General features: G+C 37.0%; 1 protein-coding gene across 2 annotated transcripts in view; it reads right to left on the bottom strand.

Moving 5' to 3' along the window:
• Positions 1–27,609, bottom strand: part of ADAM9 (ADAM metallopeptidase domain 9) — a 94,937-nt gene that overhangs the window by 2,383 nt on the left and 64,945 nt on the right. For both annotated transcript variants that reach the window (XM_057697285.1, XM_057697286.1), the window contains 5 exons: positions 19,460–19,643; positions 6,840–6,920; positions 6,483–6,588; positions 4,134–4,275; positions 2,408–2,495 (listed from right to left, as the gene is read on the bottom strand). In XM_057697285.1, the coding sequence (XP_057553268.1) occupies positions 2,408–2,495; positions 4,134–4,275; positions 6,483–6,588; positions 6,840–6,920; positions 19,460–19,643 (601 nt within the window). The remainder of the gene's footprint in view (positions 1–2,407; positions 2,496–4,133; positions 4,276–6,482; positions 6,589–6,839; positions 6,921–19,459; positions 19,644–27,609) is intronic.

Raw genomic sequence — 27,609 nt, 5'->3', positions numbered from 1 at the left:
AAATTACGTATTATCTTGGCCCTGATCAATTCCATTAGTTAAAAGGTAACATATTTCCTACGTCATATATTTTAAATAAAATCTTCCAAAAATGTATTGTCGAACCTATAAAGTACCTAGCTGGTGCTATAAATACCACTAATTTACATCCCTTGATTTTGATGTGGAAAACAGGGAACCTTTGTGCACTGTTGATGCAAATGTATAATAAATTGGTACAGCCACCATGGAAAACAGGATGGAGGCTCCTCAGAAATTAAAAATACAGCTACCATATGATCCAGCAATCCCACTTCTGGGTATATAGCCAAAGAAAATGAAAACACTAACTTGTAAAAATATCTGCACCCCCACATTCATTGTAGCATTATGTATAATAGCCAACGTATGGAATAGTCTAAGTGTCCACCTGTGGCATATATATATATATAAAATAATATTATTCAGCCACCATGCAAAAGGAAATCTTGCCATTTGTGACAACACGGATGGATTAGAGGGCATTCAGGCTAAGTGAAATCAGTCAGTCAGAGAAAGGCAAATATTGTATGATCTCACTTTCATGTGGAATCTAAAAACAAACAAAAAAATACCAAACTCTTAGATACAGAGAACAGACTGGAGATTGACAGAGGCAAGAGAGGGAGATGGGTGAAAACAGATGAAGGTGGTCAAAAGGTACTAATTTCCAGTTATAAAATAAGTAAGTCATGGGGATGTAATGTACAACATTGTGACTATAGTTAATAATACTGCATTGCATATTTGAAAGCTAAGAGAGTAAATCTTAAAAGCTCTCATCACAAGAAAAAAATGTCTAACTATGTGTAGTGATGGATGTAGACTTACTATGGTGCTCGTTTCATGCTTCATACAAATAGTGAATCATGCTGTACACCTGAAACTTATACAATGTTATAAATCTATTGCATTTCAATTTTTTAAAAAGTAGAATAGTGGTTGCTAGGGGATGGAGGATGGGGAGTTACTGCTTCATGGGTACAGAGTTTCTGTTTGGGGTACAGAAAAAGTTTTAGAAATAAGACAGCAGTGATCACTGCACAACACTGTGAATGTAATTAATGCCACCAAATTGTATACTTAAAAATGGTCAAAACAGCAACTTTTATGGCATGTATACTTTACCACAATAAAAAAGGAAAGAAATTATGTCAAAGACAAAAAAGAACACGTATATAATTTCTAATTTATATGTGTAGGGACTAGGTGATTATCCAATATATGTAGGGATATGGAAAAATCTCCAAGATATATGGTTAAGGGGGGAAAGGGCATAACAATTTTTGTTTCTTTTTTATAAAAGAAAAGGGAGAACAGGGAGATTCCATTTGTATCCCTCCATTTTAGAAGGATATCTAATCATTTTACCTCCGCATAACTGGAAAGACTTTATTAAAAGTCTGACAATACCAAGTGTTGGCAAAGATGTAGTTTGACGGGAATGTTCGTACACCACTAACAATACAATCACCCCATGGTGTAACTTTTTTGGAAAACATCTTGGCATTTTCCAGGAAATATTCACATATCTCTCAACCCAGCAATTTAACTCCTATCTGCCCCTAGATCAGAGCTCTCTAACAGAATTTTCTGCAATGATGGAAACATTCTATGTCTGTGGTGTCCCTACAATAGGGGCCACACATGATCTATTGAGCATTTAAAACGTCAATGAGGAATGGAATTCTTGATTTCATTTAATTCAAAATGAAATTTAAACAGCCACATGTAGATAGTAACCACTGTACTAGTACAGTCCTAGAACTCACACACATGCGTGAGACACACATAGAATGTTTATCTCCGCTTTGTTCATAGTAATGAACAATTACAAACTGGTAACATAAAGACGGATTTTTAAGCTGTGTCGTATTTATGTAACATAATATCAACAGTGCAAATGAGTGCATTAGAGCTATATGTATTGATAGGGATAAATCACAAAGCAATGTTAAAGGAAAAAGCAAGTTGCAGATACATGTCTAAGACTGCAAATAAAACATTATACAAAGTTTAAAAGCAGATAAAGTAATATTATATATTTCTTAGCAATATATGCATATTAGAAAAAGTATTGATATATCTTATCCCAATACTCCCTAATACACTCCAAAGGAGCTCAGCACCAGATCTTCAGTAATATGCCCCAGGGAAGCCAGGCTTTGAAAACAGAAAGCTAGCACACATAGGAAGAAACAGTGACAGCATTAATCCCATGTCATTTCGCAAGCTTGGTTTCAAGGCAAGACATTCTCAATGTCTAGATGTTTTCTCCCATCTCCTCTGAGCCAGGGACCCTACTGGCATTCTGTTAACTAACCTTATATCATGTAACAATGTTTTTAATCTTTAAAAATTTGATACCATAGTATACTAAAGGACTTACAACTTCTCTGGGAGGAGTCACTGAAGAAGCATGTCCAGGAACACTCACTGGCTGTCTAGAAACTTTTGCTTGATTTTTGCCATCTGATCTGAAAGATACAATTACTTTTGAGCTACATTAAGATTAAAGCATTTCTGCATGATATATTACACAGATCTTGCACTTTCCCAAATACAGAACAATGATGTTGGTAGTGGTGGAAAGGATGCTCATGGTGACGGCTAAAATTTTTACAGCATTTTTAACAGCTTTCGCTCAGTTTTAATCCTTAGAGTCCTAGTCAGTTTTATTAACCTCATTTTACAATAAATAAACTGAAATTCTAAGAAGTTATATAATTTGGTCAATTGGGCCAGTGTTCTCAAACTTCTCAAGTTTTCCTGAAATCAGAGAGGAGTAATAGCATATTCTTAGGTTTGAAGTAGTCACTCGAATATTAGGAACCCCAGGAGGAGCAAACAAGCTGGCTGGAAAGATGTCAGCCAAGATGCAGACATGCCAAAATGACAGTAAGTCTGCTAGGTAGAGGAGTATAGGAGACAGCTATTGCTATGGAACTAGAATTTCAGAGATGCAGACTGGGGAATTATCTACAGGGATTGGTCAGCCTGAAGTTAAGAGAAAGAAAGGATAGAAAAGATAAATCTAGGGAAGTCTCTGGAATTCCAGTGGTTAGGACTCGGTGCTTTTACCACCGTGGTCTGGGTTCAATCCTTGGTCGGGGGACTAAGATCCTACCAAGTTGTGCAGCCCAACCAAAAAAAAGGGGATGGGTGGGGAGGGACTACACCTCAATACATTATATTTTTTTTAAAAAAGAAGAAAGAAAGATACATCGGTTTTAGAATACATTAAAAAAATAAAGCTAATATCAGGATACTCTAGGAAAATATTATGCAGTAAGTGAAGCAAGTGAGAAATAGGGCAAGGAGGTAAAGGAGAGCGATCCAGGCAAGATATGAACATTTTAGAATCACTATCATAAAAACTAGTTTTTAAGTTATGTTGTGCTATGGGTTTTGTTAATATTTCCTCATTTAATCCTCACATCCACCCTAGGAGATAGGTAATATTATTATTCCCATTTTAGAGGAAGTAAACCAAGGCTCAGAGACTTTTATTTATTATTCCAGTTCATAATTCTAGCAAATGACGAACTGGAACTTGAATTTAGATATGACTACAAGGTCCATGTTAATATATGCTACATTCCAACGCCAACATATTAGAAGTGATCGTTGAGAGGCAGTTGCATAAGAGTCTAACACACAGACTAGAAATGTCAGGTGTCTGAATTATGATGACCCTTTCTTCCATCGAAGCTTGTTTCTTAAAAGCTGATGATTCACAAAATCTGTTTTCAAAACAGACTTGAAGAACACTTCTTCTGTGAGTACTGATACTTGAAATAGACATGGAAGAAAAAATTTTAACAAAGCCCAAACCAGAAGTTGTAGCCCCAAACTCTACTTACCCTACTATGAGAAATCAAAGTCAAGTAAAATGAAGCCTGGGGGCCATTTTCAGTAGCATACAACCTCTTACCACTACAAGAGGTGGCTGAGTCATCACTACACTTTAACTCCTGCTAACCATGTCAAAAGAATAGAGAGATAACTTAGAATCCTATTTCTAAACCAGCTTCTATGATATGACTAACATCATTAATAAATATCAATACTTTAAATTATTTAATATGAATTTAAAAGAAAAATAATCTTAGTACTCATATGTTTGTGATCTCTTCCTTCTACAGTAGCTTTTCCGTAGCTGATCTCTCTTAATGAAGACAAAAGCAGCCAATGCAATAAGAGGAATAATTACGAAGAAGAATACCAGAAGTCCATCCCTCAAGGCAGTATTCTTTTCTAGAGAGAAGGATTTTATATTAATGATTGTTAAATTAGAAGTTAACTCATATTAATTAGAACATACTAGGTGACGATACGTTTTACATTAATTTTCACATTGTTCAAAAGTCATACTGATATCAACTGAAATACACTGAGAAGTCTTGTTCACTCCTCACGCCTATCACTCAATTTTTTACCTTCCCAAAGAGAACCACTTTTATTAATTTCTTATATAATCTTACAGTATTTCTTCATGCAAACATAAGCAAGAACAAAATACGTTTTATTGTTAACCCTTTCTTACACAAAAGGTAGCATGGCATAAATACTATTCCACACATTACTTTTTTCACTTAGCTTTACTACATATTTTCCCAAACCATATATAGAGCACCACCTCATTTTCTATACAGCCAGACAAAACTCCATTGCAAGGATGCTCCATAGTTTATTCAGTCAGTAAGCACCCTAGTAATAATTTTATTTTTTCTATCTTTGTTATTACCAAAAAAAAAAAAAATTTTTACAAGGAATAACCTTGTACATATGTCATATCATTTGGGTGCAAGTATATCTATAGAATAATTTCCCAAAAGCAGAATTGCTGTATCAGAGGGTAAATGCATTCATCATTTTTTTAAGGCACCATCAACTTGTCTACCACAGTGGTGGTTACAAGTTAGCATGCCATATATTCAGACTAATTCAAAAAGACACATGTACCCCTATATTCATAACAGCACTGTTCACAATAGCCAAGACATGGAAACAACCTAAATGTCCATCGACAGATGAATGGATAAAGATGTGGTACATATACACAATGGAATACTACTCGGCCATAAAAAAGAATGAAATAATGCCACTTGCAGCAACATGGATGGACCCAGAGATTATCATACTAAGTGAAGTAAGTCAGACAAATACCATATGGTATCACTTATATGTGGAATCTAAAATATGACACAAATACAAAACAGAAACAGAGTCACAGACAAAGAGAACAGACTTGTGGTTGCCAAGAGGGATTGGCTGGGGGGCGGGGGTGGTGGTGGCAGTGGATTGGGAGTTTGGGATTGTCAGATGCAAACTATTATATGTAGAATGGATAAACAACAAGTTCCTACCAAATAGCACAGGGAACTATAGTCAATATCCTATGATAAACCATAATGCAAAAGAACATGAAAAAGAATGTATATGTATGTATAACTGAATCACTTTGCTGTACACAGAAATTAACACAGCACTGTAAATCAACTATACTTCAAAAAAATAAATTTTTTTAAAAAGTCAGCATGCCAGCCAGCAATATATAAGAATTCCTCACGGCCTCATCATAGAGTCAAACTTCTGCATGTTTGCCAACCTGGCAGGTGAAAAATTATATTTTATATGATTTTAATTTGCATTTCTCCTTTTATACTATGATTCGAGCCCATTGTCATGTTTAAGGAAACATTGTATTTCTTTTTCTTCTCAGTCCTTTGACTATTTTTCTATTGGTCTATTAGTATTTTTTTTTCTGCTCAGTTTCTAAACGCTCTTTACATATTAGGAGAATAGTTTTGTCTGTGACATGAGTTGGAAATATTTTCCCCATTTTGTCATTTGTCTTATGGCAGGGGTCCCCAACCCCAGGGCTGTGCACAAGGGGCAGAAATGTGAAAAGAAGTGCTTAAGCAGAAATTGAATGATACCAGATGGAAATCTGTCTTTACTCAAAAAAAATGAAGCGCACCAGAAATGGTAACTATGTGGGTAAATATAAAAACCTTTTCTATTATCTAAATTTCTATGAAAAATAATCTACTGTTTAAAGCAAAAATAATAACAATGTATTACAGGTTTATAACATATGTGGTATGACAACAATAGCACAAAAGCTGGGAGAAGAGAAATGGAAGGATCCTAAAATGGCACAATATCACAGGCAGGGTGACTGTGATAGAAAACCATTAATATGGTAGATTTAAACCCAAACATATCAATAATCACATTAAATATAATTGGCCAAAACAACTCAATTAAAAGGCAGAGACTGATAGAGTGGATTAAAAAAAAAACAAGACTCAGCTATATGCTGCCTGCAAGAAACCAGCTTTAAATATAAAGACATAAATAGATTAACTGACGTGGAAAGTGAGGGGAAGGTACAAGGATGACCAATTCTTGACACCAACCACTGAGCGATTACAACAATTTTCCTCTATGTTACTTGCCGTTGTATGTAGGCCCACTGTCCACACTTCCTCCATATCCTGTAGTCTCACAATAGGGGGGAGCCCAGCCATTGTCACAGTGACAATTCTTATTGCTATTACATACCTTCAAAACAATCAAAATACCACTTTTGTTAATTGCGAACGTTGCTCTAAATCATGAACTCAAGAATAGAAACCAAGAGAAAAGACTAAATTCGTGCAAATCCATAGACACTCTTTTTAAGAATGAACAATTTATCAGGTATCTAAATTCCCCAATATCTAAAAATCTTAAGAAGTCTCACTGAGAATCCTCACTGAGAATTCTCATTCAGCACTACTTTCATGAACAAACCGTAAGAGACCATTACCTACCCCATGTCCGTGACACTTTTTCTGAATATCACAGTCATAATTCAAAACAGAAGCATTTACACATTGGAAATTTCTACAGATCTGGAAAAAAAAAGAAGTAATGAGTAAAGAAAACTTGAACACATTAATAAACTAGTCAGAAAAAACAGACCTGGGCATAGATTATTTCACCGGCGAATACTTTCAAACTTTTAAGGAATAGTTATTTCCCATATTACATATTTGAAAATGTAGAAAAATAAGTGAAATTAACTAACTGGCACAGAACTAATGATCAAAAAGGACAGAGATGACATGAAGGCCAAAAACAAAGATAAAACTATAATCTATCCTTCCATACAAATATAAGTGTGAAAATCCAAAGTAAAATATTTGCAAATGGATTTTTTCAAGTCAGATAGAGATGATCCTACTACTATAGAAAAGGATCAATGGCAGGAAATCTATCACCATAATATCTCACATAAATTGTCATTATTAAAACAGACAACAAAATAGCATTTGATAAAATATGAAACGCGTGTTAATTTTTAAAATTCTTTCCAAAATAAGAAGGATACTTTGTTGATAAGACAAAACTTACCTTCCAATCTCATGACTAATTATGAAACTAAATTCATGCAAATACACATTCTTTTTAAGAGACAAAATTGAAATGATTCCATGATATTTTAAAAGTTTTTATGGTAAAACAAATGACAAACTGTAAAACAATATTTACAACAGACATAACTGACTACCAGTTAATATTCTTTATATACGAGGAGCCTGTAAAAATAATAAAAAGATAACCCACCAGAAAACCAGAAAGATATGAATATGGACTTAGCAGAGTAAGTGAATATGAAATGACTACGGTCTGTAAGATTTCTGCTGAGAAATCCACTGATAGCCTTGTGCAGTTTCCTTTGTAAGCTGCAAGCTTGTTTTCTTGCTGCATTTTCTTTAATTCTTTTTCTTTAATTTTAACTATTTTTCTTTAATTTTTGACAGATTTATTATTATGTGTCTTGAAGAAGATCTCTAAGTTGAGCTAGTTTGGTGACCTATTTGCTTCATGAACGTGGATATCCAATTCTCTCTTCAGCTTTGGGAAGTTCTAAGCCATTATTTCGTTAAATAAGCTTTCTGCCCCCTTCTCCCTAGATTCCTCTGGAACTCGATAATTCGCAAACTGTTTCTTTGACATTACGCCATAGATCACATCAGCTTCCTTCACTCTTTTTCACTCTTCTGTTTTTCTTTCCCTCTGAATGGATCATTTCAAAGTTCTAACTCACATATTCTTTCTTCTGCTTCATCCATTCTGAAGTTGATGCTCTCTATTATATGTTTTTCATTTCATCCATTATATTCTTCAGCTCCAGAATTTCTGTGTGGTTCTTTTTCATTATGATTTCTATCCCTTTGTTAAACTTGTAACTTTGCTTGTGTATTGTTTTCCTGATCTCATTAAACTGTCTTTTCTGTGTTCACTGAGCATCCTTAAAACACCTATTTGAATTCTTTCTTAGTACATCACAGATCATCCTGTCTTTGGGATCAGTTACTGGAAGATTACTGTCATCCTTTGGAGGTGTCATGTTTCCTTGACTTTCCATGTTCCTGGAAGTTTGCATTACTGTCTTCACATGTGAAGTAGCAGTCAATTCTTCCAGTCTTTACTACCTATCTTTATGAGAGAAGTACCTTCTTTCAATGCTGCTAGGGATTCTGAGGCTTTCTCAGATTCTCTAGGATATGCCTGCTCCATACTTCTTGCTCCCCCTTAGGGGAAAATTCTTAAGTTTACCTTCTCTCAATCCTGCAACACACCAAACCAAGTGCTGACAACCCTCTCCAAAGCTGAAGCTCAAATCTACATTCTCTGGCCAGCAGATTCCAGCTGGCTCTCTGCACAGGCTCATTCGCTGTCTGTGAAAGCTCACTCTCGCACCACTGTTGGGAGGGCACATAGGGTGCTGGCCACAGGGTGAGGGGTGTCTGGGTGAGGCATGCAGAGAGCTGGGGGTGCCTGTGGGCCACGTGGGGGGACCTGCAGGCAAAACATCCCCAGCCGCTTGTGGGCGGGCTTCTTGAGGGAGTCCACCTCACAGCAGGATCTTCATTCCTTTAATATCCTGAGAGCCCTATGTGCCACTCTCCCAGCCTCTTCTCACCTCCCAGTCGTGCAGCTCACAAGTCAGTATTCTGGATGGGGTGGAACAGAATGGCCTGCGTACAGGTGGAGAAGCCAGGTGCTCATTCTCCTGCTCTCATTTCCCCCTCACAGGAGAGATCACAAGCTGAAAATACCTCTCATAAGCCCTAAGATGTGCCGCCTTCGGTGAGGGGTGTTGAGGGTAAAATTAAACCATTCCCCTTACCCTCTCCTATATATCCAATCTCATATTTTTTTGCTCCACATTGTGCTGGAACTTCTTCACTGGAAACCAGGATTTCCACAAAGGTTCTCTCATCATGGGTGACTAAGATGGCATCTTCCAGAGGCTTCCAGACTGGAAGCCCCAAAAGGCTGAAGCCAGACACAGGCCATGGCAGGGTCCACATTCAGAACTGAGGTCTGTCTCCCTATTACCTGATACATGGGGGACAAGACTACTTCCAGGTCCCTTAACATTTGGTGCTGGATCCCACGGCTCCCCCAAAGGCACTTCTGTCCTTGGATGGATGCCAAATTGTTATCGCTGGGGGGGCAGGAGGCGGGGGGAATAATGAGAGACCTCTTATTCAGCCATGTTGCTGATGTCACTTAAAAGCCTGGGAGTGTTATTCTAACGCACGTTCCTCCACAAGGAAACAATGAAGAAGGGAGTAAATATTCCTTGCCAACAATGAGAACAAAACACTGTTGATTTCAAAGCGAGTTACTAAGAGCATATTTTCTTTCTTACATAGCTTTTGTTTTTACTACAGCTAACACTTGCCTTTCTTCTTCTACAATTGGTCTCTGTCAGGTCAATATTCAATCCCCACCCCCACCGCCCCCCAAAAAAAAAGAAAAATAAAAAGATCTCATGTCCTCTCCTCTTTCAAGTTCCCTCTTTCTCTAGAAACCTCCCTGCAGGGTCCACGTGCTCCAGTCTAAACTGATTACTCTGCTGGCCTGGTACATAGCTGCTGTTTTAGAATTTCCCTTTGACATTCTTCTGTGTCCTAGACTATAATTCTTTTTCTTTTTGGTTTAGTTCCTCATTTGCTAGAACATTACACGAGATGATTTTCCTAAGAAAGGATAAACAAAGATAAATTTTCTGAAAAAGAAATTTGAAAAGATAAGTTGTCTGAAATGTTTTCATTGTGCCTTCTCACTTGACTGCTCCCTTGGCTGTGCACAGAATTCCAGGCTGCGAATCTTTCAGAAACATGAAAGCATTGCTCCCTTGGCTTCCAGAATTCAGTTCTCAATCTCATCCCTTTACATGTGACCTATGTTTGTTTTGGAGGCCAGGGAGTTTGTCTCTGGAAGCTGTTCTTCACAAGTACTCTGAAACAAGTTCACTTCCCTGCTTTCTTTCTCTAAATTAGAGATATAAATTAGATGTATTTTAAAATCTTTAGCTGATCCTTGCAGGCTTTTTTCTTTTTCTCTCATTTTTCTGTTTCAGTATTTTTGTTCAGCTTCCTCACAGAATTATCCAACTTTATGTAACAATCCATCTATAGTTCAGTTGTTTATGCATGAAGCAGAATAGTGCACTATGGTTAGGACAGAGAGACAGACATCTCCTAGGAGAATGACCAAATAATATCAAAAATCTTATCTTCTCATCTCCAACCTGTTCCTAGGGGAACAGGCAACTGGTTGTTGATGCTTTGTTGACAAGATAGGAGAAGCAGACAAACAGAAGAAGGGTCAGCCTCCCCATGGGTAGACTAAATGTAAGTCCATTTTCAATATCATGCTTCCCCCCCCACCCCACACCCCCAGTCCCTCTCAGCTATAACCATTGTCTCCAAATCACCAATGTGTTTAGGGTTCTGCCAGGCTAAGATACAGACTCTTTGTTCACAACTTACCAGTCTGCACTGTAAGTTGTAGGTCCTTTTACTCTGTCAAACTATCAACACCTTCTCTTCTCTTTCAGTTTTCAAAACATGTTAAAGTTTTTATCTACTGATGAAATATCATATACTTCACACTTTGGAACCTATTCCCTAATTTATTCCTTTATATTTTGAGAGATACTGGCAAACAAACAGGATAAATGAATATTACAATCTACCATCTTTTACAGATTTCTTTTTCCAACTCATATTTTCACTCTGAACTTCATAACTTATAATAACAGACTGTGATGATTACTTTTATGTGTCCACTTGTATGAGACAGAGGGTGCCAGGAATCAAGGGGAAGTGGAGTGGCACCACTAACTATTTCCTAGTAACCAACTAGCAAAATGTTTGCTCCCTGCTCCCATGATCTTATGTTCTGTTGGCCTAGAAGTCTTAGTTCTAGAGGGAGGAATGCTTCCATCAGGAGACACAACACCAACATCACTGAACTGGAAGTTAAGACTGCCACCCAGTCACTTCAGATTCCTCATGCCTCTGAATGAACAGATAAAGAAGAGAGTTAATGTAGGCTGGGGCGACTGATCCTGACTCCCAAGGGGAAATTAGACTGCTACTCCACAACAGAAGTAAGAAGAGTATGTCTGGACAGGAGATCCCTTAGGGCAGCGGTCCCCAACCTTTACCTTTTTGGCGCCAGGGACCAGTTTTGTGGAAGCCAATTTTTCCATGGTTGGGGCAGGGGGGGGTGTGTGTGGGGTGGGGGGGGGGGTGCAGTGGTGGGAGGGGATGGTTCAGACAATGCAAGCGATGGGGAGCAGCAAATGAAGTTTCGTTAGCTCCCCCGCCACTCACCTCCCGCTGTGTGTCCTGGTTCCTAACAGGCCTTGGACCTGTACCAGTCCCCAGCCCAGGCTTAGTATTACCATGCCCTATGACAGAGATCAATGGAAAGCTACAACAACCCAAACCCGGCAGGACTACTAATAGCCCAGAGCCTTCAGGAAGGAAGGTTTAGGGCATCCTGCCAAGTAAAGAACCATAATCAGCTGAGGTCCTTGCTGAAGGCAAAGAGAACACAGAATTAGTAGGGAAGACAATAGTTACAAATACCAGCTATAACTATATTACAGAAATGAAAACTATATTACAGAAATGGAAACGGTAGTTAAAAATACCACCTATAACTATATTACAGAAATTTAATTATCATGAGTTATTTCATCCTTATTTTGTTATGAATATGCTTGTGTGTATATGTGTATCAAATATCTTTTACTTCTCTCTCTTAGTCCCTTAGGTAACATACAAAGTATTGACTTTATATCATAGTATTTAAGTACTGTTAACTTTACATCATAGGATTTAAGTTACAGGATATCAAGAAGAGTAAACAATGGCCAAGAACTTTACCTCCTCTTCAAGGTAGGATTTAGTGCATTTTCGGTTCTACACAGGATACCGTGGTTATACACAGTTCTATCATGTTAGGCAGAATTATGACTGTGCTATTTTTCTTCCAGATTGTTTTGAGTATTGTTATTGTCTTGGAGATTATGTATGGTCTAAGGAGAGGCATACTGTCACCAAGCTGACAAGGTGTGGACCTGTGACAGTTAATTTCATGTATTAATTTCACATATCTAGGCCACAGAGTGCCTAGATATTTGATCAAACATTACTCTAGATGTTTCTGTGGGATGTTTTTGGATGTGCTTAATATGTAACTTGATTAAAATAGTAAAGCAGATTGCGATTATGTTGGTCTCATCCAATCAGTTAATGGACTGTATAAAACAAAAAGGCTGACCTGAACCTCCTCCAAATAAGAGAGAATTTCTCCTGCCTGCCTGCCCTCTAGCTGGGACATCAGTTTTTTCCTGCCTTTGTACTCAAATTGAAGCACAACTCTTTCTGGGACTCAAACCCGCCAGCCTCTGAACTGGAACCACACCATCAGCTCCTCTGGGTCTCCAACTTGCCCACCGCAGATCCTGGGATTTGTTATCCTCCATAATCATATAAGCTAAGTCCCTATCTTAGATATATAAACACACACACACACACACACACACACACACACACACACACACACCTGTTGGTTCTGCTTCTCTGAAGAACCCTGACCAATATTTCTTCCTTATGCCCCCAAACCAAGAACAAACAACCCAAAACAACTGAAATGTACCAATGCTGCTGTAAACCAGATGTTAGCCAAGCACGATACACAACAGCAGAAGCTACATGGGCATGAGGCAGGAACGAATATTATCCTGCTTCTAGCAACTAAAGTTCATTCCAGTGGCTGTCTGTTACAGACTCAATGTTTGTGTTCCCCTCAAAATTCATATGTTGAAGCCCTAATCCACATGTGATGGTATCTGAAGATGCGTAATTAGGGTTTGTTGAGGTCCTAATGGTGAAGCCCTGGTCCAATGGGATTAGTGCTCTTGTATGAAGAGACACCAGAAAGAGGAGATAGTCATGTCTGTGCCTCATGAGGTCCTGAACTGGTCCTATACTCAGCTCCAGCCCCTCAAGCCATGGTCAGGAAGCAGCCCAGCACATCCAAGGACCTGGCTGAGAACATGCACATCCATGCCTCATGAACCAGATCTACAGACTTCAATTTTGGCTGTGGAATCTGAAACGGCCCTGGGATTTCATTCCAGCCCATCTCAGTCATAGTCCAGGGACTTATCCAGGGACCCAATTAATGGACAGCAGCCCTCCTAGGCACCTGGTGGGAGCCCCACCCATTCATGCAACTGGTAACAGGCCTGCTGTTTAAGGACCCAACTGTGGACCCTGAGGCAGACCCCTGTCCTGGGGCCACCTCTTGAAAAAGGTTCTGGAGGCAGTTCAGTCCACCCAGGGACCAGTCAGCACTCATGCCCTCCCAAGTCCCTGATAAAAAGTTCACCAATCGCACACCCTGCTGCACATCCAAAAACAGCTTTGTAACCAGCTCCAGACCAGGCAAACTGAGATCCCAGAGGTAATCCCATCAGCACACAGAACAGACAGGAGGTCTTTACCAGGTGAAACCAGTCTGTAAAGACTGGAAGAGGTATTTGCTCCTTCAAATGCACAGACACCAACGTAAGGCTACATGGAAGAATCAAGCAAATACAACATCACCAAAGAAAATAACAAAGTTCCAATAAATGATCCCAAAGAATGAAGATCCTTAGTTTGCCTGACATAGAACTCACAATAATCATCATTAAGGAACTGAATGAAATGTGAGAGAACACAGGTAGACAGCCAAGCAAAATCAGCAAAACAATGAATGAATATAATGAGAAGTTTAATAAAGAAGTAGAAACCATTAAAAGTAACCAAACAGAAACCCTGAAGAAGAATACGATGACAGAACTGAGAAATTCAACAGAGGGCTTCAACAATCAACTTCATCACCCAGGAGAAAGAGTCAGTGAACTCAAAGACAGATCACTTGAAATTAACCAGTTAGAGAAACAAAAAGAAAAAAATAATAAAAAAGAGTGAAGAAAGCCTATGTGAATTATGGGACACCATCAAGCAAACAAACATTCACATCATGGGAGTCCCAGAAGGAGAAGGAAGAAAGGGGCAGAAAGATAATTTAAAGGATTAACAGCAGAAAACTTCCCAAACCTTCGAAGGATATGGACATTCAGGTACAGGAAGCTCACAGAACCCCAAGCAAGATCAAACCAAAGAAGACTGTTCTGAGACATTATAAGCAATAATCAAAATGTTAAAAGTCAAAGACAAGGAGAGAATTTTAAAAGTAGCAAGAGAAAAATGACTCATCATACATAAGCAAAACCCACCACCAGCCCAATATGGCTATTAGTGGAGTTTTCTAAAGAAATCTTGCAAGCCAAGAGAAAGTGAGATGATATATTCAATGTACTGAGTGAAAAAAATTGCCAACCAAGAATATTAACCTGTCCTTCTGAAATGGAAAGTTAAAGACATTCCCAGACAAGCATAGCTAGGGGATTTCATCACCACTAGAACCTGCCCACAAGAAATGATAAAGAGACTTCTTCAAGTTGAAATGAAAGGACACTAAGTAACAATATGAAAACATATAAAACTATAAAACTCATTAGTAAAGGTAAATATATAATCACATTCAGAATAGTCTAATACTGTAATGACAGTGTGTAAATCACCTTAAAACAACATGACTTTAAAATGAGAAGAGGATCTGAATAGACATTTTCCAAAGAAGACATACAGATGGCCAACAGGCATCACATGAAACAATGCTCAACATCACTAATCATCAGGGAAATGCGCAAATCAAAACCACAATGAGATATTACCTCACACCTGTCAGAATAGCTATTATCAAAAAGACAGTAAATGACAAGTGTTGCTAAGGATGTGGAGAAAAAGGAACTCTTGTGCACTGTTAATGAGAAAGTAAATTGGTGCTGCTGCTATGGAAAAGAGTATAGAGGCCCCTCAAAGAATTAAAAATAGAACTATTATACGACCCAGAAGTTCCACTTCTGGGTAGCTTTACAAATAAAACACTAATAGAACACTATTTTATAAAGATAGATGCACCCCTATGTTCACTGCAGCATTATTCACAATAGCCAAGATATGGAAGCAACCCAAGTGCCTATCGATAGAGGAATGGATAAAGAAGATGTAGTGTGTGTATGTGTGTGTGTGTACACACACATACACACACACGATGAAATATTACTCAGCCATAATAATGTTGCAACAATGTGGATGGACCTAGAGGGTATTACGCTAAGTGAAATAACTCAGACAGAGAAAGACAAATACCATGTGATCTCACTTATATGTGGTATTTTTTAAAAAGCCGAACTCAGAAACAGAGAGCAGAAGACTGGCTGCCAGGGGCCAGAGAATGGGAGAAATGGGAAGATGCTGATCAAAGGGTACAAACTTCCAGTTATAAGATGAATAAGTACTGGGCACCTAATATTTAGCATGGTGATTATAGTTAACAATACTGTACTATATATTTGAAAGTTGGTAAGAGAATAAATCTCAAATGTTCTCAACGTACACAAAAAAATTCTATTTATGTGTGATAGATGTGTTAACTAACCTTATTTTGGTAATTATTTCACAATATATATGTGTATCAAATCATTGCATTGTACACCTTAAACTTACCCAATGATATATCGATTCTATCTCAATAAAGCTGGACCTGGTTTGGGGGTGGGGAGCAACAGACGAGAAGCAGAGATGAAAGACACAGTAAAAGAACCACAGGAATATTATCTGAGATTCTGGGTTGCAAAGCTCTGTATTTGATTCTGTGGTTTGAATCAATAAATTTCCTGCTACGATTTAATTCAGTCTTAGCTGCGTTTTTGTGAGATTTAAGAGTACTTACTATAATCCACAGAGTAAAATTTCATAAATTAAAAAAACCAGAGTAGACAGCTTCAGAAACATAATAGTATATTAACCAGCACACGGAATCCAGGAATAAATCCAGGAATGTAAAGACGATTTAATGTCAAGGAATTTATCAATATAAGCCAGCGCACGAATAAGTCAAAGGAAAATATGTAGTGATTATTAAATAGCTGTTGAAAAAACTACTTATAATATTTTAAATCTATTTGTTTTCTTATTCTTATTAATTACAATTAAAAGGATTCTCCATTAAACGAAAAATACTATCTACCCCAAGCCGATAGAAAAAATCACATATAATCTTGGAAGGTAGATGCATTCCCAGGCAAGTCAGGGAGAAGACAAGAAGTACACTCTTATTGCTATTATTTAAAATTATCCTGAAAGTTCTATCACTGTAATCACACAAAAAAAATACATCCAAATTGTAAGTATCAGAAAGGAAATCAACCTTCTATCATTTACAGATAATGACTGTTTACCTAGAAAATTCTAACATAATGAACAATAAAAATATGTAACACTAAGCACATGGTTGGTAACAAAATAAACATATATGAATGAATATATTTTTCTGAATATCAATAATAGCCAGTAAAAATATAAACATCTTCTCTTATCAATAAAAACCAATTAGAAAATGTAACATAACAAATTAGAAAATATAATAAGACAAAAGTGGGCTATTTATAATAGCAATAAAAATATAAAATACCTAGGAATAAAACTAACAAAAAAATAGAAAGGACCTTTATAACTAAATCTTTAAAATAAGACCCCCCAAAAAATTGAGAGACATACCACGTTCTTCTATGAGAAGACTGAATAACGTAAAGATGTCACTTTTCCCCATTACAAATTTATAAATTTGATTTGATCCCAACCAAAATTCCAAAGCGCTTTTATTTAAAAATTTTCTTTGCACCTTGACAAAATGATCTCAAGTTCCTCTGGAATAATAAATGAATATTAATAGCCAAAGAAACTATGAAAAAAGAATGAGGGGGCATTTATATGACCAAATATTAAAAATATATTATAAAAATGACAAAAATGAAAAGAAGGCAATAGTGACACATGAGTAGTCAGACCAATCAGTGGACATAAAGAGAAAAAGCAGAAATCAAGTCCAAGTATATATAAAAATGTAATAAGTAATTTAAACAAGATTTCAAATTAAAAGAGAGATTATAATTGAGGTGAAGGTAAATAATAAAAAAGTAACATTCTGAAAAAAGTAACATTAGAAATCAGGATATAGTCATCATCTCTGAGTGAATAAAATGGCAAAAGGAAAAAAAGAATGCCAACTTCATACTATACACTCAATATTCCCCTGGATTAAAGAGATAAGTATTGAAAAAATCTTTTTAATCTCCTAGAAAGTAATGCTCTGATGCTACACTAAGAAAAATCTTGTAAAGTACGTAAGAAGTTGGAAACCGTAGAGGAAAGGAATAACAGGTTTGTTTACATAAAAGTGTAAACATGGCAAAAAAACACTAAAACAAAAGGAAGAGGCAAGTGATAACTGGGCAAATACATTACATGTATTATGTTACACATTGACGTAAGCTAAAGTTTTTTAAAACCAATAAGAAAAACAAACCAATTTTTAAATGAACTGAGAACATCAATGAGCAAATCAAAGAAGAAGGAATAAACATATGGAGACCAAAAAAATTCAACATCCCTAATAATCGAGAGTAAAAAGAAAATTACCAATGAAAGTTTAAAAACGACAGCAGCTAATCCTGACTACCATATGGAGAATTGAAACACTTATTGAAACCTGCTCAGAAGGTAAACTAGTGAAAACTTTTCTAAAGAGAAATCTGGCAAAACCGTATCTAAAACCTTAAAAGTACACACCCCATGAGGGCAGTGTAACCTCAGAGAACAATCAGGATGTCGTGACATTTTTTAGAAAGCCATCGACCTCAGCATCATGTATAGTAACTGCAGCAGTTGAGTTTACGGTGTGGCAAGGGTAGGCACAAAACTATAAGGTCTTTTTGGGAGAAGTGAGGGACAACAGAATTGGGGCTGAAAACTTGGTAAAAACTGAGGTCTTGAGGGTCCCCCTGTCTTTTTCATGTGTCCCATAACCAGTTGTGTTCGCTCTCTCCTCCTCTGCTCTCTTGTGAATTGGTTTCTTCAACTTGTTCAACAATCCTGCTCCTTTATGTCTCCTGTGTACAGCTTAAGCCTGGCATAACCCTTTTGCCCTGGTTCTACAACATGGCATCACTCAAAGAATTCTTAGTTTCAGTGCCCCTCTTAATTACCTTTTTTTACTTATATATTCCCCCAAAAAAAGGAATTCGGCCAGCTCATCTCATCCAGAGCCGCTGGTAGTAAGTCAACAGGTAACTCTTGACTCACATCTGATCCAAACAGCGGTGGCCAGGGTAGCAGGAAGCATGGGTAGGACAAGCGTTATGATATTTCTAGTACAAAGACATGTATGCACGCACACGTACACGCATACACACACACACAAATACCCCCCCCCCCAACAAATCCCGGAAATCACCTAAATGTCCCAGTAATAGCAGCCTGGCTAATAAATTATAGCACACTGATGGGGGGTGGGGGGGAATATGCCCTGTATATTACAACACAGAAACCACAGGTTATAATATATGACCCCAATGAAGAAATTGAGGCAATAGAATTACAGCTATTCTTTTTTTTTTAATGGATGCATAAATTCCTTTAATGAAATTGTGGAAATTACCAAATTAGATGCAGATAATGAATCATCTAAGCAGATCCAGTGACCATTATGAAAACTGATCATTTCTGATGTTAAAGAAAGCATTATACAAAACTAACACAACATTGTAAATCAACTATACTCCAATAAAAATTGGAAAAAAAAAGAAAAGAAAGCATTGTATGGCTATAAATCATCAGGAGGTATAGCTATTCTTAATTTTATTCTTGGTGGCTTTCTATTTTCTCAAATCTCTACAAGAAATAGAGATTTCTTTTATAAGCAGAAAAGAACCTCTTGCTTTGTATAACGATTTTTTTTTACGCAGCTAATTTTATGTTAATTTTATTTTATTTTATTTTATTTTTTAAGCTCTTTACTGGAATATAATTGTTTTACACTCTTGTACCAGCTTATGAGGATATAACGATTTTTTTAAATTTTTTAAATTTTACTTTGTTTTGGAAAACATTTTGATTACCTTTCCAACGTCACATCTGGTGCCTTCATTCACCATGCCAGGGTCTGGAACATCTGATCCAAGCTGGAAATCCACACCCCAACATTTGGTGCCTCTCCCAGGAGTCTGAATAATAGCAGGCACAATTCCAAACACAGGCATTTCTTGTACATTCTCACACTGAAGCTTTCCACACAAAGCATTCCTGGAAAGATACAGAAATAATAATAATAACTAAAATGCATCCAGTATAAATACAAAAGAAAAACTATATATTTTTGTACATAGAGAGTTTATTGCTGTTTAGCTGAAGAGAATCTCAACAGAAAAAGTGTATGAAAGCAACAGAGATCAAAGTAGCTCTCTTTAAAGATGGCAGAGAAGAGAAGAGGTAAGTGGATGCAAACATGCAGATTAGTAGGGTACCAGGGGGTGCAGATCCTGACACCTAACCCTTCACTACCTGCCTAGGGCTCAAAGAAGTCTAACTAATAGAGTTCTTTTTAAATGTGATATAATTTATAAATGCTTTACACAGAAAATAATAGAACTATACCAAAATTCAATTGTGTCTTCTTACAGAGTTATAGTAAAGGGAAAGTTAGACTTTGTAATCTTAAGTAAGTATGACAGGACTTCAGCTTTCTTTGCTTGGCTAACTCTTACCTAAAGACTCAATTCATTAACTCATTAATTCATTAAATAATTCAGTATTGGAACTCTATGAAGACTTCCCTGAGTACAATTCCTATTACCAAAGCTGTGTGAGCTAAATGTCCTTCCTATATCCCTTCATAATACACTAAGTATCCCTAACATCAACCCTTATGATGCTGTATTGAAATTTCCTATTTAGTTGATTCTCTTCTGATCCAAGCACCTACCCTATTCTTAAATCTCCCCTATGATCTCACTGCCAAGTCATTATAGGATATGTTTTCCAATTCCTCTAATTCATCATCTCCTAAGTATTCTCAAATTAATTATCATAACACTCTTTTACTTTTTGGGTTAAAAATCTTTCTCCCTATAACTTTTCCTCATTGGTTCTAGATCTTCCACGTGAGGCCACACAGATAATGTCCTTCCTTTCCTCCACATGGCAGCTTTTTAGGACAATTATCATGTAGATCCTAATTACCTACTTCACAGGAATATTCTACAATCATTTCTCATGCAACAGGGAAGCACCCTCTAAATATGTTCCAGTTTGTCTCACTGCCTCCTGAAGCACAGTGCTCAGAGTGAAACATGAAACTCCAGTTACAGCCTGACAAGCAAAGAACAAGATGAACTATCATTTCCTTTCTTCTACATACCGTACTTCTATGAAACCCAGGAGGACAGCAGCTCTTATGGTAACTGCATTTACGTTATTGATGTCCTTGAATTTATCCTTAGCTAAAACCCTTTCTCACTTTTTGCACGTGCTGCTGTTAAGCCTCCTCTCCCTTCCATCCTGCACTTGAGTTAGTTATTTTGTGAGCTCTCATGTCAAACCATGAAAAGACATGGAGAAACCTTAAATGTATATTCCTAAGTCACAGGAGGCAGTCTGAAAATGCCACGTATTGCATGACTTCAACTACATGAGGACAGGTAAAACCATAGAGACGCTAAAAAGATAAGTTGTTGCCAGAGGTCTGAAGGGGAAGGAGAGGGAGAGCAATGAATAGTTGGAACATGGGATTTTGTAGGGCAGTGATATTACTCGTCCTGATACTGTAATTGTGGATATATGACGTATTTGTCAAAACCCAGACCTGTACAACACAAAAAATGAGCCCTAATGTAAACTCTAGAATTTACTTAATAATAATGCATCAATTTTGGTTTTTCACTTGTATCAAATGAACCACACTAATGTAAGCGGTTAATAATAGAGGAAACTGTTTTGGGGATGGGGGCATAATATGGGAACTCTCCGTACTTATTGCTCATTTCATCTGTTAATCTAAAAATTCTCTAAAAAAGAAAGTCTATTTAAAAAAGGAAAAAAAAGAGTTAATTATTTTGTCCCAACTTTACATTTATTCTTATGTTACCATTTATTCACGAGGTAACCTGAGTAAAGTGCTTAAACTTTCTAAAGTTCAGTTTCTTCATCTGAAAAACAAGAGCTAAATAACGATGCCTACCTCACATAGTTAGTTGAAATTAGATATGAAAACTCTATAACAAAGCATACAATAAAGCAGATCTCAGTTAGCATATACTGGAACCTACCAAAATTCATGTTGCTATGATATACTCAATGCCTCATGAATAGTCTTGGCAATAAATGAAAGAGTTAAAGGAAAATACTCTTAATATATTAAAAAAAAACAACTATCACAAATCATTAAAAGGATAGTCACTTCAACAGAAAAAAATTAGCAAAAATGCAAATAGGCAATTCACAAAACAAGAAATGCAAAGAGCCAACAAAGCTAAGAGATGCTCGTTGTTATAGTAATAAAAAATATTGCAAGCACCAACAGAATAACTGCTTCAAGGCCAGAATCATCAATGCATGCTTAATCCATGAAGTGAAACATTGGTGGAGAACTGGATATTTATATAGTACAAAATCATGACTCCACATACTACCGGATATTGCAATGGGAAAGACATAACTTTACAAGAGCAAGATCTGGGCACTGCCACGTAGTAACACTAATAATAAGACAAGCCAGAATTATGTGCCTCCTGAGGTCCTGCACCACTTACGAAGTATTCTTCCCGAAAATGTTTAACCTGAGTCTAATTAACTTCAGATTTAACTTCTGATGTATAAGAAACTCAGGGAATAAAGACACGAGTTCAGCAATACTGAGAAGAAACTACCAAACAAATCCAGAGCATGGGCCACCCTAAAAGACCACTGGCCCAGTCATTTCCCCGGGTCACTGTCACTGAAAAGAAAAAAAACTGAAGAATATCTTAGATTAAAAGTGACTTAAGTGACCTGACAACTAAATGCAATGTGTGATCCTTGGTTGAGTTTTGATATGGAAAAAAAAAACAGCTATGAAAAAATTTGAGGACAAGGACAATTGGAAAAATTTGAATATTGACTAGGGATTACAAGACATTAGGAAACTGTTAATTTCATTAGGTATGATAACGGTATTGAGAATGAGCTTATATGTTGGAGAATGTAGAACTGACACAACATAATGCTGATAATTTACTTAGAAATGGTTCAGCAGGGACTTCCCTGGTGGCACAGTGATTAAGAGTCCGCCTGCCAGGGCTTCCTAGGTGGCGCAGTGGTTAAGAATCCACCTGCCAATGCAGGGGACACAGGTTCAATCCCTGCTCCAGGAAGATCCCACATGCCACGGAGCAACTAAGCCCATGCACCACAACCATTGAGCCTGTGCTTTAGAGCCCGTGAGCCACAACTATTGAGCCCATGTGCTGCAACTACTGAAGCCCATGTGCCTAGAGCCCGTGCTCCGCAACAAGAGAAGCCAGGGCAATGAGGAGCCCGCGCACCACAACGAAGAGTAGCCCCCACTCACCGAAACTAAAGAAAGCCCACACACAGCAAAAAAGACCCAACACAGCCAATAAAATAAATTAATAAATTAATTTAAAAAAAAAAGAGTCCGCCTGCCAATGCTGGGGACACAGGTTCGATCCCTCATCCAGGAAGATCCCACATGCCACGGAGCAACTAAGCCTGTCTGCCACAACTACTGAGCCTGTGCTCTAGAGCCCACGAGCTGCAACTACTGAGCCCACATGCTGCAAATACTGAAGTCCATGTGCCTAGAGCCCGTGCTTTGCAACAAGAGAAGCCACCGCCATGAGAAGCCCGTGCACCACAACGAAGAGTAGCCCCCACTTGCTACAACTAGAGAAAGCCCACGTGTAGCAATGAAGACCCAACACAGTCAATAAATAAATAAATAAATAAATAAATAAATAAATAAATTGATTTCTTTAAAAAAAAGGTTCAGCAAAGTCTAGACAAGGTAAATGTGATAAAATATTAACAACATTTTAATCTAGGACATATGGGTATTCATCCTACTATTCTTTCTACTGCTCTGTATATTTAAAAAGTTTCATTTAAAAAGTTCAGTGAACTATTGAATGTAAGAATGGCTCAAGGATGTATTGTACAACACAGGGAATGTAGCCAATATTTTGTAATAAATGGAAAGGAACCTTTAAAAATTGTAAAAAAATATATAAAAAATTTAAATAAATAAAGAGTTGAAAAAGACGACACCAACTATGTTCTGAAAGAGAGGACAGCTCTTTTGGTGAAATGGAACAGGACAACGTGCCCAGCAGGGGCTATGAGTGGGGTTGGGGGGGAGGGTATATGGGCATAAGGAAACTGGAAAGTCAGACAAGAAGCTCAAAGACACACCTGAGGACTAGGGTGGGAAGATGGAAAAAGAGAATAGGAGTGGAAGCCACATTTTCTCTAAATCCCTTTAAATATTTTTGAAAAATGACAAGAAATTAAATAACTATTTACAAATTAATTCAAAACAATAATGAAATACTATTTGATGTAACACTGGAAAAGTATTTCTTAAGACAATACTCTTACACTGATGAGGGGGCAGTGGAAGCAAAATCGGTCCAACATTTTGCAAGTCAATCTAAAAGCATCTATGAAGACCCTTAAAACTATCTTCCATATTCTTTGAGAAAAATCTACTAAAGAAACAATCAGAAAACTAAATACTTAAACTGTATTTACTACAGCCTTTAAAAAAAAAAAAACGAATTATTGGAAACAACTTACATTTCTAACATAAGGAAATGTTTAAAAGAACCTGGGTACAGACATATATATACTACCAACTGTAAAATAGTCAGTGGGAAGTTGTTGTATAACAAAGGGAGTCCAACTCGAGGATGGAAGATGCCTTTGAGGACTGGGGCGGGGAGGGTGGGGGGGGCTTGGGGGGGGGCGTCAAGGAAGGGAGGGAAGATGGGGATATGTGTATAAAAACGGATGATTGAACCTGGTGTACCCCCCCAAAAAATAAATAAATAAAAATAATAAAGATTAACAACAGAAAAAAAAAAAAAAAAAGAACCTGGGTACATCCTCAAGATTCCCTTAATAGAGTGGAAAGTAAATACATCAACTTACAAAAGAGTATAAATCATACTATACAATCTGGTTTATACATACAGATGTGGGTCTCCGAGTACACATGTGTGTGTATATATGTGTATGATACATATATATATATGCTTATGAATACACATGGGAAGGAAATACAACAAAACTCTTGAGACTTTTCTAGATTTTATCCATTTTCTAGGCTGGGGATGATTATAAAGAGAGTCATGATGACGATGATGATGAGTCTGCGATGAACCAGGTACTCTTCTTAGTATTAACATCCACCAACTCATTCACTGGGTTCAAAACAACACTTAGAAATAGGTACCATATCATCCCCATTTTACAGAAGAGAAAAATGAGGTATGCAAGCGAAGCAACTTGTCCAAAGTCTCAGAGATCTAAAGTGGTTAAAGTAGCATTCGAACCCAGACTCTAACTTCAAGTGTGTACATTACTATTATAAAACGCTTTTCAAATCAGCTACCCAGTAATTTACAAGTTCCATAAGTGTAGTTTCTAAATTTTCATCAAGATATTCATAAAATATGGAAACAGGACCAGTCTAAGACAAGGATAAAACATGTGCAGCAAGCTCCTTCCAGGTCTGCATCAATCCACTTATCCGAAGGTTTTAGCTCAGCTCATTCAATTAGTTGCACTAATCCTACCCATTAGATATATCATCTGTTCCTTCCTTCATTCAACAAACAGTTCATAGGCACTTCCTTTGACTATGCCAGGCATTATGCTAAACAAAGAATGGACTTTACAGTTTAGTTATGAGGGTGGTAACCAGATGGTCACATAAACAAATGAAATGTTTATGAGACAAATACTACAAAAAAAAAAAAATTCCAAAGTAGAAAATTTGGTAATAATAAAAGGGCCGATTCCTCCGGAAGACATAACAATCCTGAATGTGTATGCATCTAATAACATAAGCACCAGAGAACACACTTCAAAACACATACAGCAAGAATTTACAGAACTAAAAAGAGCAATAGACAACTTCATAATCACAGCTGGAGATTTTAACACACCTCTCGCAGAAACTAAAGGGCAAACAGATAAACACACACAACCTAAAAATACAGAAGATTTGAATAAGACCATAAATTAACTTGACATTTATAGAATAATACATCCAACAACTGCAAAATACACTTTCCTTTGTAATGGAACATGGAACATTCACCAAAATTCACCAAAATAGAACATATGCTGGACAGTAATTCACATCTCAATAAACTGGAAAGAACTGAAATTGTAGAGTATGTTCTCAATGGAGTTAAATTAGAAATCAAAACCAGATAACCAGAATATTCCCAAATATTTGGAAATTAGCAATACACTTTTAATAACTCATGAGTCAAAGGAAAAATCACAGTGTAACTTAGAAAATATTATGAACTGAACAACAAGGAAAACACAACATATCAAATTCAATGAAAAAGAAGCATCCAATTTTTTAACCAGCTCATCCTTCCTTCAACTTTCAGATTGCTACTGTTCTCCTTTTGATTTAGCCTAATTATGTTAGCCAAGAATGGTCCAATTACCCAAAGTGCAGGACAGAGCCCTCCTTGGTCTTTTCTAAACACCACAGAAGAATCTTGAAAATGCTGTGTCTACAACTGGTTTTGTATCTGACCTTTCCTTTACCTGGAAAATCACCTATTACACTATCTATTGGGTTGGCCAAAAAGTTCATTCAGTTAGTGACTATGTTGTTTAATAAAGTTCTTCATGAAAATGAAAAATGTGTCTTTTATTTTTACTTAAAACCAAGCAAACTTGTGGCCAACCCAATATGTTTTCTAAGGTAGTATCATCTTTAAATGATTGTTCTTGCTAAGGCAATGGTTTGAACATAAAACCTTCCCATGCCATTTAAATATACTAAAAATTTGTTAAGATTAATAGTTTGACTTCCTCAGAAAAAGAGTGCTATATAAATGCAAGAGAACTTGTATCTACAACTAGTTTTGAGACTACACAAGACAGTCAAAACAGTTATGTTCACTCTTTTGAAATACTTTCTTGTTTTTCTAACTTCCTTCGATCTACTCTGTTTTATATATCAAGAAAGGTATATTCTAAATATTCTGTGAAATATACTTCATGTGGATAGCTAATCTGTAAAGAATTAGAAGAACATAAAATTGGCTAACATTAAAAAAAAAGCACATCAAGAACATCTATAAGAGGGACATCTGACCCTTGTCAACTTAAAAAAAATGCACAACGTGAGTGTTGCGAGTTAAGTTATATTTGGAGCAAAATGAGGACTGCAGCCCGGGAAACACCATCCCAGATAGCTCTGAGAAACTGTTCTGAAGAGGCAGGCGAGAAGCTCAGTATATATGTGGTTTTGGTGAAAGGGAAAAACATGCAATCAACACATATTGTTTACAGAAGGTTACTGCTACTCACAGGGAGCAGTCATCACCATGAAGGATTTTGGTACTCTCCTAGATATGAGGAGATACAAGAATTGGGCCCATAAAGTTGGCTCCTGAAAATATCTAACTATCTAAAGACCTGTTCTGCCAGTTTTTCACAGAGCACAGAGTGCCTCATTTCAGCTCTCCCCTCTGAACACCTTTCAAGGGGGAGTTGGCCGTCAACAGCTGCAGCAGCACATGATTTAATCTTTGTAGAGGTAGTGAATGCCAATTGTAGCTGACACCCTGTTAAGGAAGTTGAGCAAGTCTTTCTTAGAGAAGTTATACTTAAAATGAGATATGGCAGAGAAAGAAGAGCATGCCAGGCAAAGGAACAGCACGTGCCAAGGCCCTGTGGCAGAGGACCACATGTAGACCAGGAGAGCTAAAGTATTTCACACTTAATGACTCAGTAGAGAAAGATAAGTCTACAAATAAATACACTAAAGGAACATCCAGAAATAGAAAAAAAATACTAGAAGAACATTCTACACAAAAGCCAAAGAAAGGGGTTTCTTCAAGGAGAAAATGGTCAACATAGTTGGATGCTACTGAAAGGTCCAGAACACGAAGACCTAAAGGTGTCTGTTGGATTTAGGGACATGGAGGTCACAGTTGTTGCTTCTTCTTAGTAAGCATTGTTT

The sequence above is a fragment of the Hippopotamus amphibius genome, chromosome 10, assembly GCF_030028045.1.
Source record: "Hippopotamus amphibius kiboko isolate mHipAmp2 chromosome 10, mHipAmp2.hap2, whole genome shotgun sequence".
NCBI lineage: Eukaryota > Metazoa > Chordata > Mammalia > Artiodactyla > Hippopotamidae > Hippopotamus > Hippopotamus amphibius.
This window is presented reverse-complemented; position numbering and strand designations above follow the sequence as displayed.